This window comes from Lissotriton helveticus, chromosome 4_1 (assembly GCF_964261635.1).
Source record: "Lissotriton helveticus chromosome 4_1, aLisHel1.1, whole genome shotgun sequence".
NCBI lineage: Eukaryota > Metazoa > Chordata > Amphibia > Caudata > Salamandridae > Lissotriton > Lissotriton helveticus.
The window spans coordinates 1,280,738,821-1,280,754,078 of record NC_136063.1 but is presented as its reverse complement, the minus strand read 5'-3'; the positions used below and the strand labels follow the sequence as shown (position 1 = coordinate 1,280,754,078).

The following is a 15,258-nucleotide window of genomic DNA, read 5'->3' as shown; positions in this document are numbered from 1 at the left end:
AATTAAATGAAATTCACTGTATAGTTAATGTATGAATTTTTATGATATTGTGAAATGTTTTTCTGTAGAAATTCTTTTGTATATAATACAGACAAAAAAAAAAATATGTTTTATTGCTGTGATCGGTACTTTTATGAATTTTATGAAATTCGAATAAAGGTCTTTTGAACTTACCCTATAATATTCATGTACCTCCCAAAAATGTTTCAATGTCATAAAACTCCTAATTCAGATTGGACAGGCAAGGGGCATGATCATCACACCATGCTTAATTTTCTCATTTAGGCTTTCAGTCCATTATTTAAAGACCCCCCCCTTAATTTTTATTAATAAACTTTAATTCCCATCCATATTCACATCCTATTAGAAACAAATGTATAAAAGTTCTTCTGTTCCCATTCGTCTTGGAGGTTCCAATGCTTGTTCCCAGGGTATGTATCAGTTTCGACCTTGAGCTGCGTTCAAAAGTCACATCACTTCTTTCAGCTCATTCCTATCACGCATGTGTAGAAATCTGGTGGCAATCAGACCTTAGACTCAACTGAAAGGCCCAAGACACGTACTAATAAGAGTCAAAAATACGTGTTCATTTCGAACGTAAATGGTTTCACTGTATACCACCTATCTCTACTCTAATCCCATTCACTTTAAGCTTTCCCCGCATTAGCGTTCGTAAAATAGCATGTTTTATATTTTAGTTTCAGCAAAGCAGATGCCGAGCATGTGAGCTTTCAAGCAGCCATATTAATAGCATTTGCGGAAGCGCAAGATTCACTCCAAGCGACCGCTCGTCATACTACGTAGATGCAGCTGACGCATGTGCATTACAGTTTTACCGTTAGCGGCCATTTTAGAAATTCACTCAAGTTACTTATTAGTAATACACATAGGCAAGCTTCTCTTTCTTGTATGTATGATGTTGTGCATATTAATTTACACAATACACGGTTAATACAATATTAGAAGTTAAACGAGAGGATTATCTCCAAGCAAGTCTCTTTTCTACGAGTCCTTGCTCCATCAGGTGTATCAGAGGACCTGGCTTTACTCGAGGAAATCTGAGCTCTAAGGGAGTACTCTGCTTTCAATTATTCACCTATGACTAGTCTTTTTGATAAAGATGTCTAATTGGTTGGATCCATGTGGTTGAGTCCTCTTAATGTAGAATGTTCGTAATAAACTGGTGAATGTTGAAGAAATTGCTTGGATAATCTTTCTTTCCTGTATGGCCACAGAGGATGCTTGTAGGCTGTTCTTGAATACATTTGGCGATCCAGGTTCAGTAGGTCAACCAGCGATGCTCATAGTTTTGATCTAATCATTGGTTTCTTTGACAGAAAGAGATTGACTGAGCAGAGGTTTGTTTGTGTATTAACCTGGGCCTGGGTTGGTTTATTGACAATGTGGTTTGGTTGAAGACTAGGCCTGGGTGGAGTTTGTGGCTGAAAGTGATCATAAATCTCCACCACTTTACGCGGTTCCGCAAAGCGGTGGAGTGTTTTAGGTCTCATTGTTCGTGCAGATTTTTAGCACCGGGTGTTTGTCCTGTGCTTGAAAATCGGCATGAATGGCACCATGGGGAGCGCTAAAGGATGCTGATTCTTTCTGCCTCTTGAGTAGATTTTCTACTCAAGCAGCTTCCCCAACGCGAACAAATGGTTTTTCAATGCAAGTGGTCGTGACCATACGCGACCCCACTGTGTTGAGAAATCTTGCTGGGTGGTGGTCTATCATAGGATATTCCTCGCTCATGCTCGCCAACTTAATGTTGGCAAATGAGGAAAAAACTCTGTTCCACCGAGCAGAGTTTTTCAGAACTCTGCATGCTCCGGGAGCGCGGAAAACTCAGTGAACGGAGCAGAGTTCACCACACAGGCCTATTGAAGACTGTTTGACTTAAACATGAATTTCCAGATGTTAGACTTGCATACTCCAGGAATAAAGCTTTCCGAGTCAGGCCTGGAATTATTTGAACAATTTGCACCTCTGACCTGATTAAGATGAGACTAAATATGTTAATATGTCCGTCAATCAAAGTTTTTCTTAGTAAGGTGACTTATTTTCAACACTTTTATTTATGCAAGCTATTGAAGTGAATATATTTGTTTTAATTTCTTTTCAGCTTGAAACGTTTATAAATACTGTATTCCAGGGCAACGATCTGCAAACAATTAATGAATTGGTAAAAGAAAAAAATGAGAACCCAAGCCTAAAACTTAGCAAGGTCATGTTGACAACACTTGATAAAATGGTGAATAAGGTAAGTTTCCTTTCCTAGTGCTCTCTACACCTGAAACAAATGTAATCATTTAGCTGGTTCTCTGAATTATTTTGTTCAACTCTTTTTCCTAGGAGCTGGACAAGAATGCATTTGGCCACGTGTCGAGGATTTTGCAATGCGTTCAACAGTTCTGCAAGCTTAATTTCCGAGGAAGTGCAACCTTGATAGAACAGGGACTGGTTTCAAAGATAAGTACATACATGCAAATAAACTTAGTAGATTTTGGATGTAGATTGATATTTGTACTACATTTAAACATCTGTATTGGAATAGTCTGGCCAAAATACAATAATAAGCCTTCTAGGACAGCCTTCTAGAACAGCCTTCAAAATCTCTTGAATTTGCACATGGACAGGAGGCATTAAAGTAAACCTTACTTACAATAGTAACTCTACTACTGGTGGTCCTTAGCACCATTACCTTTAGACTTGGCCTCAAAGCCAGAATGTTGCGATACAGTTTTGACCTGAGCAAACAGGTTGGGAAATTAAGTGTTCCTGGCTTGCCTCCTTCGTACCATGCTCAATCGCAGCCTTTCAGATGCCCAGTCATCACTCCTGTAGCCAGCAGGCTACTGCAGCAAGAGAGACTGCTAATGGTTCTTGAGCATGGAAGGGGAGAAAAGAAATATTCTGAGCACATTTTACAACGTTCCATACAGATTAACCCCACACGCTTAAACTAGGGCAAAAAAAGAGGCCTGGCTTCAGTCACAGTTATGCAGATTTACCACCTCTGTCCCCAATTTGATTGACAGATTACGGATGTGATCCACATTGGTCTAATATTAATGGGTATTCAGCTGGAACAGAAATGGGCATATACACTGTATCATCTGCATAGCAGTGGCTTTTGTAGCCCACCTTCTCTGCCATCTTGCATTAATCCATATCCTGGTACCAGATGTCCTAGGTTGGAGGAATTGGGCGGCCCCACCTGTCTTATTAGCAACCATCAAAGTCACATGATTGCCAATCTTGGTATATCTATTGACAATGTCAATGCCCCATCTAGTGCCAGCCTTGCTGAGAGTTCTATAGGGGTTCCCAGTAGGCTAGATGAATATTTGTTTACCCTGCCCTCCTTAAAAGTCTGAAGTTTTGGGCAATCCCATAATTTATGGAGCAAGATACTGACCGAACCGCATCCGCAGACCTATTTTGTTGTTAGTCCCCCCCTATGTTAACTACTTGTTGCTGTGTTTAATAAATCTATTGTAGTATTTTAATTGATCAGTCTGTCCGGACCCAATGGGGGCCATCCCTCGGTACAGACTTGCTGTGTTCCACTCCCCATTGTCCAAAGTCCCAACGTCCATATCCTTTCTAGCTTTTAGTGCTTCCATTATTTGTTGGAGTTGTTTTACCAAAGTCCTATAGAGTAAGCATATTGCTTATCTCTGTAATGGCGGCAAACGTAGCCTATATTCCAATAGGGAGTTATCCTTTTACAGCAGGTAAAGTGTTGAGTATTTTGTTTGTGTACTCTACCCATGGGTAGTTAAAGTATTGGGAGTCAGCAAATTCCTCTTAAAAGCATTATAAACGTTTTAGAGCGGTTGTGACCCTATATGTCCCTTGACTTCGATATTCTTATTACGACATACTTACGTCACCCTGCCCTAGTTCACAGGTTGTGGAACGCAGCAGGGTACCACAGATGCATCAATCGTCCTTATCCCATGACCACCAATTCGATGAGCTGCTGTTATCCATACCAAAATAATGGCCCTAGTAGTATCTGGTAAAGTGGCTGGGACTCTTCCTCCACATGTGTGCTTGGGCTAGCATCAATCTCCCAAGGCCGGCCTGTGTCGAAAGTACAGGCTTTTCCTTGGACGCACATGGCTAGTTGTTGAGTGTCAACATTTGTGAGGCCCAGTAGTCCCTTCATAGATTGTCTGAGCTGTGTCAGTGCATGGAATGTGAAGGGTGATCTGTGCCATATTTCTGTTACTTGGGGGAGGAGGGGTGTACTGCTCCAGTTCTGGTGAAATAAGTATCTGGTTCACAAAATGGGGTGTTTTAGATCACATACCGAAATCTAGGCAGGGCTGTCATTTTATATAGTGCACTTTTTTGCCGGTAGTGCAAGAGAAAGTGCCCTTCAGTGCTTCACATCGTTGAGTCCCTACCAGAAGGGAGGGAGGGGGTCGGGTTCTTCCCTATCACTGCCTCATTCTTCTCAGTGATAAAAAATTTCCTGATTTTGGAAACCTTGTTCACATACCCGAAAAAGGGCTCATTATTCCGGACAGAGCTGTCCGTCCTACATGTGGTAACATTATCCATTTAGCCTTGAATATGAAACCTTGATTATCCTTCACAACTATTTACAACTTTTAAGGCATTGAATTGTGGCAGAGTCTGCCAGTATAGAAGCACTTTGTGTGCGTACAGTGATATGTCGATTTTGTAATGTTTACAATGTTCCCTTTCACCTAGTTCCTAGCTGCTTAGCCTGTGTGAAGGTTCTGTATGGAATGTTAGTGTGATGGACATGTGTGGAATGATTTGGTGATTGGTGTGAGTGTTGACAGTTGTAAGATGGGCTGAGCAGCGAGCAGGCTGCTCCTGCTGGGGCTGTTACCACAGATCTTATGGACTTTATAAAATACTCTTCAAAGATACTACTTCGCTTCGTCTACTATGTCACCTCTATGCATGGGACAATACCACTATATTTTGACGACTATCTGGAGATTATCTTGTGCTCTACAAGTGTTTTTCTGGAAGCTAAAGATGAAGTTTACAGGAGGTCTTCATGTTGGAAAGAAGCTACAGCAATTTAAAGCACAGACCGCACACAGTCAAAAATGTCAGAAGCACGTACCGGATCTCAATCTTCCACGGGGGCTGAACCGCTGAACACTCCACCACCGAAGTTCTTTTCTCAATTCCCCTACAACACTGGGTACAGCAGTTACTCTGCTTGCAGTACTGTGGGGGAAAAGGGAATGGGAAGAAAAGAGACTGCCACTGTAGTGCTTCTTCCTCAGAAACTATGCACCTGACTGCACCTGTAATACACAGAGCACAATATTACTCCATCTTCCCTGACCCACCCCACTGTAATATTATTACTATCTCTAATTCTTAATACCTGTAATACATAATGGGTTCGCTTCTCTCTTATTGTTTAGAAAAAGTTCTGAGTATGATTCTGAATATATCTTACACACTGCTCACTAGTCCTCAAGGTCCTTACTCTTCTCCTGTAGTGACGGCGAACTTGAACAGAAGCGTAGGGTAGAGTTGGTAGGTACAAGTGTGTATGTATGTATATGTGTTTATATATATATATATGTACTTGGTAGATTTACTGGGTAGTTTTCAGAATGACTTCTACTCTGTGGCGGTAGTAATCTCTTTTGGCTCTCAAAAAATGTTTGTCAGACTGTCCTTGTAATATATATTTGCTATGTAGAATTCTAGGCTCCGGAAAACCTCTTCAAGTTAAGTCACTAAATGAAGAGGAGCTGACACGATACAAAAAGGTCTGAAGCTAAAATGGTTGAACTTCACCACTAAAAATGCTGTGATACAATTGGCAGGTACGGGACAAAATAGAGAAAAGGGAAGGTAACATCCAGAGCCCTGGAAGGCTTCCTAAACCCTCAGGAAATCTTCAGGTAATTCTCCATTTTAAAATACTCCACCACGAGATAAGAGAATTTACAGACCTGCCGTGCTCTATTAGGAACCAAAATGCAAACTCCGGAGTCAGCGCTAAAGAACAAAACAAGATTTTGTCCTGTCCGGAACGCTTGCAGGTAACTTCACTGCTGCTTCTTCTGAACGACGGTTGAAGTGCGCTGCACCACAGGTGCAAGCGCACGATAATCCTCCAAGCGTTCTGATCAGAAATAAACTACAACACCAACCTCTTTCTTCCTAAATGGCAGCTCCATATTAGAATTTCGCCACGTTCAAACTTATTTTATTCGGAACATTCAAGGAACTGGAAATTCATTTTTTTTCTTCAATCTAGGAAGACATTGGACTTGCATAGTGTCCATACTTCAGAGTTTTCAGTGTATTTGATTTCTGGGTTAATGAATTATCCCTTGTGCTAGGTTGTTTATAGTCTTATGCTCAATGTATTCCTGCATGTCAGGATGCTTGGTTTGTAGTTGTGGTGCATGTGTGATCTGTGGTCATGCATTTATTTGCTTGTGAAATTAGATTTGTTTAGGTTTTTTTTTTTTACGTCCGGTTGAGTTTCAACATTTCACATATATTTACAATGTGTCACTTTATCTGTGGTACATGTGATCTGTGTGTATTTAGTCTAACATTTCACTGGTGAGAGGTCACACATGGGTTTGTTTATGGGCATTAGTTATATGTCCACATTGTAAGCCACTATATCTTTCCTAGAGGGGTGGCTTAAGAGTTTGTTTTCCCTTTTATTCTTGGAATGGGTTTTCATCCCATTTCCACAATGAAAGTCACTGTTCCCTTACCTTAGGGGTGGCTTAAGGGGAGTCTTACCCTCTTTCACAGTTTATGGGATATTATGGAGCAAGCTGGTGTCAGTCCCTCCCTTATTATTTTACTTTGAAAAGGTTGCATCAAAATACTGTAGAAGCTGAAATAGAAATAAAAATGATTCCACACATACGACTCTGTCAGCACATAAGATAGCAACGTTTATTGGAGACCAACAAACAGCAAATTAACGTGCAGAACGGAGACGTCAGCAAAGCCACTGAATGTCCAAAGAGGTGATGGGTCTGACAGTTTATATAGGCCAAAACCGCAAAGGATGTAGCATCATAACATACGTAGCACAAATTAAGCATAGTCCAATTGACCAATTAGCAAGGGTTTGAACAGTCGTATACCATTCTATACTTTTGCTGACCACGTGACCCAAGTGTGCAGCTTCTGGGACTTTCCACTGTAATGTAAGATATGTCTGTTTTTTCCAGTTAATAATTGCAACATAATAGTGATTACCAGAAACATATTGCTGAAATGTACGTGTACGTTCCTAAACTAGCATCTTCCCTTGTGCCACGTCTCTTCTTCTCGAGCAAGCCTTGCATTACTAAAGCTGTTTCTCTGAAGCTAGGAAAGGTGCAAGCATCCTGTGCAATGTTTATTATGTCAACTTAACAGGGCCTAGAAGCTTACTGCATTTGGTGTCATAAAGAAAATGGCTTCTACATTGCGCCATCTGATGCCAAATCCCTATCTCCTAACCCCTCACCTCCATCTCCCCTCCATCATCATTATTGGTATGGTGTTCATGAGGTCCGTGCCATTTGTTATGGGGCATACAGCGTGCACAGCAGGATACGAAGGCTGTGCAGCATGCTTGGCAAACCTGGATCATCATGCACAGTGTAATTAATACAGTGATTATTACAATAATCACTTCCAATATCCATGATTCCCAGCTTGCTAGCCAAACCATGAAGTCTTCCCACATGCTCCCTGTATGTATTCTGTGTGCTTTGTCCATTATGTCTGAAATCTTGTGTATTGCATCATCTATATTGCGGCTGTTGTCAGGTATATACGAACAGCACACCTGATGGATGACGTGGCAGACTCCACCCTCTTTGGCCAGAATGATGTCTAACACAACTCCGTTCTGCATCACTACTGTCCTCATGGCGGTCAGTTCCTCAGTAATGTTTCCCATCCCTGCTGCTGTTGAGTCCGCTAGATCTTCAATCATTCTTGCTAACTGATGTATTCTCTGTGTGGTGTATATAATCCCTGCACCAGAGACCATCATCCCAAGGCCTGTCATTACGTTGTCGGCCCATTCTGGTGTCCTCCTAATTCTCCTTGGCCGTGGCCCTTGGCGTGTGTTCTGTACTATGTTGGAAAATGTGTCATTTGCGGTATGATGGAGACAAGATAACAACTGCCATACTCTCCTGGTGGCAAGTAGAAGTATGCCCACTGGCTGCATACGAAGAATAGTCTTTTGTATCCTACTAGTCCAGGGGAGTATCTCTTGTTATTGTTCCTAATCCGTGATAGCCTTGTTGTGTGTGTGCAGTTACTCTCGCCCACGAAAATTTGTTCCACGTTCAATTCCTCCTTAATTCCCTTTATTTTGTTTCCCCTATCTTCACAATCTAGTAGTCCCTAGTTCCCTTGGGCCATTTCTGCTATAGTGCATGCAAATGAAAGGCAATCTTTCCATGTGCCTTTCTGCAGTAACTGTTGTATTGAGCAGCTTTTTCACTCGTGTGACAACTTAGGTATTCTTTTTGGCGGTACCACCTTGTTATTCTGAATACAGGAAGGGGCAGAAGGAAGTTGTGCTACTTTAAATCTGGGTATCTTCAACTCTCCTCCCTTCCTTGTCCCCAAGTTGTTCCACCCTGCCCTTCCTTTCCATCCTTCATTTCTAGAAGTCTTATCAAATGTTTCTAATATTTCCTTATCCCTTCTAGCTGGTTGCATATTCATACATGGCCTTCTTTTTCTCCCAGGTACTTCCCCACCCTGTTTAGTTGTAATTCTGCTACTCTCTGGTGGTGCAACTGCCACTGACATGTTATGTTGATTGAGGAGCAAATCTCGCATTAAAATGCATCCTACATATTTGGTAACCGGCAGCACATTGTAGCTCATGCTGTTCTCTGTGTCTATTAGCAAGTGTGTGCAAACATAACATTCAGATATGTTTATTATGCGTACATACATTTTTAGCATTTCAATATAGGGACCTGGCCTTGTTGTGCACAGTAGGTGACTGCCTTTGGTATCTTCTGTCTTTTGTTGGAGGCCTAGCCTGCCCCGAGCAGGTATCTGCCTCTTACTTCCGGTTGGTCTTGTCTTGCCCTGTGGATTGAAGGTTGTACCTGCGTGGCGCTTCCAATGTCGCTGGTGGAGCTGGTTCTCTGCTGTCTGGTCCTTCCGATTTCTCGGCGTAGGAGCTGTGGATCCAGGATGTCAGCCCTTGGCACTTGACTGCTGTTGCAGTGCGGAAAATAATTTGGTGGGGTCCCTTCTAACTTGATTGGAGGCAGGGTCGTCGGGTGTGGGCCTTTATCCAGATCGAGTCACCAGGCTGCAGGTCATGTGGCGGTGGAGTTGTTGCTTCTGAAAGGGCCTGCAGAACCTGGCGGTGAAGATAACGTAAAGTATCTGTTAATTTCTTACAATCACATAAAACCAGATCATCTGTTACTGATAGTGGGGCCGTGGACATATTGCCTGCAATGTTCATGGGGCAGCCAAATATTATTTTGTGCGGACGGAGCTTTGTTACCCTGTCTGGTGTGCTCCTCATTGCCAGCAGGGCTAGTGGTAGTGCATCTACCCATGAAAGTTCCGTTGATGCACACATTTTTCCAATCTTATTCTTCAACACCCCATTCTTTCTCTCCACCGCGGCCGCTGCAAGTGGGTGATAGGTGCAGTGTAGTTTCTGTGTGACCCCAAGTCCTTTACATATTCCCCCTATGACATGGGAAAGTAATGCTGGCTCATTGTCGGAGCTCAGAAGGGCTGGTATTCCAAAGCGTGGGATAAGTACTCGTTGGAGTATTATGCTTAGTATGTGTTGTGGTCGGTCAACCTGTTTCTCGGTCTAAAGCTGTTGGCTAGCGATTCTTCAGGATCGATCAGTAGAAAGTGTATCTGTGGTGTTAACTGTCTACGTCAGTGTGGCGTATGTCTTATATTCAGACAAACATTCAAGTGTGTGTAGCTCAGGTCCTGAAGAATCGCTAGCCAACAGCTTTAGAGCGAGAACCATGTCGACCAGAGCACATACTAATCCGTGACTCGTAAACAGGAAGCATATTACTCCAACGAGTACCGGATAGTTTTCATTTTAATTTGAGCAGGGGACTGCCAGAATAAGGTCATTCTTGGTACTCCGAGCTTTATTTTAACTCGCACTACCACGTCTATGCACCTCTGGCCCCACACCCGCACTTCATCTAAACGGCAGTTAGATAAAAGATCTCCGCCAAAGAGCCCCTCTTTGAGGTGTTGCCCGTTGGGTATTGCACCGCCGACCCAACGAGGAGCAAGCCCAGATGATGAAGCATGACACCTGAAAGGGTGTGTGAGGGCATTACATCCAACATAATGGATGCCCAACTGTAGGATCCTCCGGGACCCTACAACATCCTTCACACCACAGGGACACGTACATTCCTCTAGCGTAAGGAACAGCCCAGCATTTTTTGGTAATTACTTGTAATGGTTTTGCAATGAGGGAGAAATTTGGGATCCAGTGGCGACAATATCCCGCCACCCCCAGAAAGGCCCGACCCTCTTTTTGTGTACGTGGTCTGGGAAATTGGGTGATTGTTGATATCCTGTCGAGTAGTAATCTCCTGGTCCTTTTGAACAGCTCGTGGCCTAGATACTTCACAGCTGTGAGGCAGAACTGTAATTTCTTTGGGGAAACCTTGTAGCCTTTCATTGCTGGATGGCACAGGACGGCAATAGTGTCCCTTGAAGGTGAGGCCAGTAGTAAATCATCTATGTACTGGACAAGAGTTGAGACACCCTTCAACACTAGGTAGTCTAGAACTGTCTTTAGTGCATTCGTGAAAATGGAGGGTGATTCTGTAAACCCTTGTGGGAGCCTACACCAACAAAATCATTTACCCCTGAAACAGAACGAGAAATATGATTGGCTGTCAGGGTGCAGGGGGATGGTAAAGAAGGCGGAGCTCAAATCCAGTACTGTGAAGTGTGTGGCTGTAACTGGGATATTAGACAATATTGTTGCTGGGTTTGGAACTGCTGGGAAGGAATGTATCACTATTTTGTTCAATTCTCTCAAGTGTTGTGTGAAACGGTATACAGGGGCCCCATCCAGGCCCTTGGATGCTTTCTTTACAGGAAGTATGGGTGTATTGCATTGGCTAGAATGTATCTCCCTTATTATTCCCTGCTTCAGGAGGTCCTGTATTACTGGTGCTATGCCCTCCTCCCCTTACTTTGAAATGTTGTACTGTGGTACTCTCGGAAGCCGGGCTCCTGGCTTCAATGTGATCTGTACTGGAGGGTAATGCAACACTTGCTCTACATCATTTGCACTGGTAGCCCAGACTTTGGGTGGCACACAGTCATGCTGCTCTGATGGTATGATGTGGTCAGTGCAGGTCATGAAGGCCTGTAGCATGGGGTGTGGCTAGAGCGCCGATGGTGGAGGTCGCCGGAGCGTTGATCGAGCCTCCATTAATCCTGGTATTCGGGTGCTGGTGGCTCCCCAACCCACGAGTTATTGTATGGGAAGGGGCGCTGAGCTGAAAGGCGACATCGACGGCTCCCAGCGGCGCCTGTGAGCAGTGAGCAGAGCTGGGCGAGCTCCGGCGGCTCGATCGGCACCGAGGACATAATAGCGCCCGCACCGTGATAACCCAGCAGGAGCGGCCAGCGGACTCGCGGCATCGGGGGCTAGAGCGGAATCCCTCCTCCAAAGTTGGATTGCAGAAGTACCGGCTATCTGGGCGGCTGGTGCAGCTCGCTGACTCCCGTGGGGCGGCTCCCGAGCACGCCCGCCGCGCGGCTTCTGTCGGAGCCCGCCCCCTAAAGAGGAGAGCGCTGAGGAGACGGCGGGCCCCGGAGGTGTACGGCCTCCGCCTAACCGGGACTTGGAAGCGACGATCCGCCCCTCCGGCACTGCGGGGGGAATGTGAGCCGGTAGAGCCTGCTCGTGGTCCCCCAGGGAGACGGTTATAGCGGCGGCCGAGTGGCGGGGCGGACGCTGGAGGCCCGAGTGCGAGACTCGACAAACGCAGCATTCGAGCACCTGATAGTGGCCCCCATTGGTGGTGCAGCCCGTGAACCACTGCGGACGCACTACCTGCCCTCTGGGGCTTGAGCGGAAGACTGAAAGCGGAACGGCACGAAGAGGGCGGCCGGCCGGTGCCTTGGGGCCTGGTGGGGTCCGCGCGGAGAGTGCCTGTAGCGTTGGAGGTGGAGTGAGGGAGACGACGGCCCAGGAGGAACATTGAAGGTCAGTGATGGCTGTAGCTGGAGGCGCGGTGCGGGGCCCCCCCCTCCCCTCCCTTCCCCCACCAGAGTCCGGGCCACGGGGGGCTAGAGTCATCCTGCGCTTGGGCTCCCGGCGGCGCGGCCCGCCATAAGAGAGGATCTGCAGGAGGCCTGGAGCACGTGGCGGCCGACCGCGGTGGTCGGGGCGGGTGCCGCGGCTGACCGGTCTGTAGCCCCAGGTGGGTCTTTAATGGAAACGGTGAACGAACTGTGGCAGCTGATTGAAGCTGAGCTGATGAGCTTTGGTTAGTATTGCCCTGACCTGGCGTCCCAGAGGCACGAGATGAATGGCCTGATGACCGACCACCCGCACCACTCCACCTGAACCCGGATGGAGAGAGGCTGAGGAAGATATTTATTGAGGAGCGGCGACTAGTGAACTGAAGTGGGGCTTGACGAGGCTTGGTTGCCGTTGGCCAGCTTGCCCACCGCTTCCCCTGATCGGTGTTGGGCGTTACGAGCACCATGGGGAAACCAAAGGGAGCCAAGGGCAACACACAGGCTACATCAGACGCGGAGCTGCCGGACAGAGGTGACCAGTTGGACCCAGAGACACCGCGGGACCCGCACCTCCAACATCAACTAGACAAGATCCTGACGCAATAACGGACACTCGAACGGCGCTCCAACAGGATATAGCACAGGTTGCAACGGGCCTAGGACGCCTCAGGGCCGATCACGGTAAGCTCTCGGACAGGGTCCAGGAGGTGGAGCGCTCGATCAGCACTTTGGAGCCGACACAAAAATCACTCTCTGCTGCCATGAAGGATGCCTTGGACCGGATTGACGCACTGGAGAAGAGGGCAGAGGACGCTGAAGGGCTCAATAGACGGAACAACATCCGGATAGTGGGGCTGCCAGGAAAAATTGAAGGGGGTGACCTGGTTGGTTACCTGAAGGAGTGGCTCCGGACGGTGGTGGCGCCCGAGGAATTGACCTCATTCTACACTCTGGAACGGGCACATAGGGTTCCATCCAGGCCGCCGCAGTAGGGCCGCCCCCCCGCGCCCAGTGGTTGCGCGGTTGTTGCACTACCAGGACAGGGATATACTACTTAACAATGCCCGGCTGAACGGTCCCTTCCAGGTAGAGAACAGTAGGGTCAACATCTTCCCAGATTATACCTATGACACACCGCGCAAGAGAGCCTCTTTCCTAGCGATAAAACGTGAGCTGAGAAGCGAAAGTATACGGTACTCCTTACTGTTCCCGGCAAGGCTCCGAATAATACTGGACGGTACAACCACATTTTTCGATACCCCTGACGACTCGGTTAACTGGCTGGAACTGTATAGAGCCGGCAAGGACGGCCCTGGTTCACTTTTTCCAACGGTACCAGAGGAGAGGCCACGGCGGAAGTCTAGGAGGATTCGAAATGGCCGAAGTAGGCTTGGGCGGCCTTCAGTACTGGAGACGACAGCGGAGCGGCAAGGGGTTTTGGAGGTGGTGTCCAGTATGTCGGGCTTGCAAGGGGTGCCCATAACGGAGAGTACAGAATCTGGCAGGGGGTAAGACCATACGGATACGGAGGAATCTGAGACGGACAGTGTGCCTCTGCCCACGATCACCCCAGAGACGGCGGAAGGCCTGCTGGACGGGCAAGGATGACTCCGGGTGAGCTGATTCGACAATGGAACGAACAATGGGAGGGATTGTGGTGTTCAAACGGGGGGGACTGATGGCCTACTAACAGATGGGTTGGGGGTTAAGCCCTAAATTGACCTTCAGTAATTAGAGCTCGATCGCACAAGGGAAGCTCGGGCAGAGGGCGACTTCCCGCCGGTACTCGGCCCCCATTTTTGCCCTTAAGGCAAGCCTGCGGTGACTACCGTCGGGATTTTCTAACTGTTCTTTGGGGAGAGTTTGGATGGGAACTAGATTACGGTCTTTGGGTTCTGTTCTGGGGGGGTGGGGGAGGATGAGGGATTTGGGGATGTTATTTTGTTGGAGGGTGGGTACGCCATCGGTGCAGGGCAACTACTATATTTGGCCCAGATAGCGACTGAGTGGAGGAGGGTGAGTAGGGCATTGTGGGACAATGGTTGAATTATCTAATCTGAAATGTATTACCTGGAATGTACGTGGGCTGCATACTATGACGAGACGACACAAAGTACATGCTTACTTAGTGCGCAGAGGAGTGCAAATAGCGCTACTACAGGAAACACACCTCACGAAAACGGAAGGGTTGGCACTGCAGCGCAGATGGAGGGGACCGTTATACAATACTACATACTCAGCTTATGCTAGGGGCGCGCTGATTTCGATAAGGGCTGGAGTCCCTTTCCAGGTGACCAAACACATGATAGACCCAGACGGGCGGTTTGTAGCCATAGCGGGAAAACTGGGAGGTAAGGACGTAAATATTTGCAGCATTTACGCACCTAATGTGGACCAATTAGCCTTCTTCGCATCACTGTCGGGTTCCCCGGCCCACTACTTAGTGGGGCCACTACTGATGAGAGGCGACTTCAATTCAGTGGTGGATGTAGCCCTTGATAGATCGCACCTTCCGTTGGCAGACTCCCCAACACGCCGAATAGCCAAGGGTAGATTAGAATGGCAAACAAAATGGGGATTGACCGACATTTGGCGAGCCCAACACCCGCACACCCGAGATTACTCTAATTTTTTAGGCATGCACGAATTACACGTGAGGCTGGACGTGCTCTTGTGTTCCACGGCGTTGGTAACCGCGGTCACAACTGAATATTTGGCGAGGACGATTTCCGATCACAACCGTCTACTAGCCGACGTCAAGTGGTTTCCGGGCGCCTCCTGTGTTCCAACCTGGAGATGACGCCCTGAAATGCTAGAAGACCTGATATTCCGAAGCGAATTGGGGGAAAGGATCAATAATTATTTCACCGAGAATGAGGGCACAACTAGGGAGAGAGCGACAGAATGGGATGCCTTTAAGGTAGTAGTGAGAGGCTATTGCATAGCTACGAAGGTGGGAATGCGTAGGGTACTCCTGGATGACCTCGA

At 46.7% G+C, this 15,258-nt stretch overlaps 1 protein-coding gene across 1 annotated transcript in view; it reads left to right on the top strand.

Moving 5' to 3' along the window:
- The window catches only part of SYCP2L (synaptonemal complex protein 2 like), a 1,302,345-nt gene that overhangs the window by 93,189 nt on the left and 1,193,898 nt on the right, over positions 1 to 15,258 (top strand). Inside the window, exons 2-3 of the mRNA XM_078685781.1 lie at positions 2,123 to 2,260; positions 2,353 to 2,471. Of these exons, the coding sequence (XP_078541907.1) occupies positions 2,123 to 2,260; positions 2,353 to 2,471 (257 nt within the window). The remainder of the gene's footprint in view (positions 1 to 2,122; positions 2,261 to 2,352; positions 2,472 to 15,258) is intronic.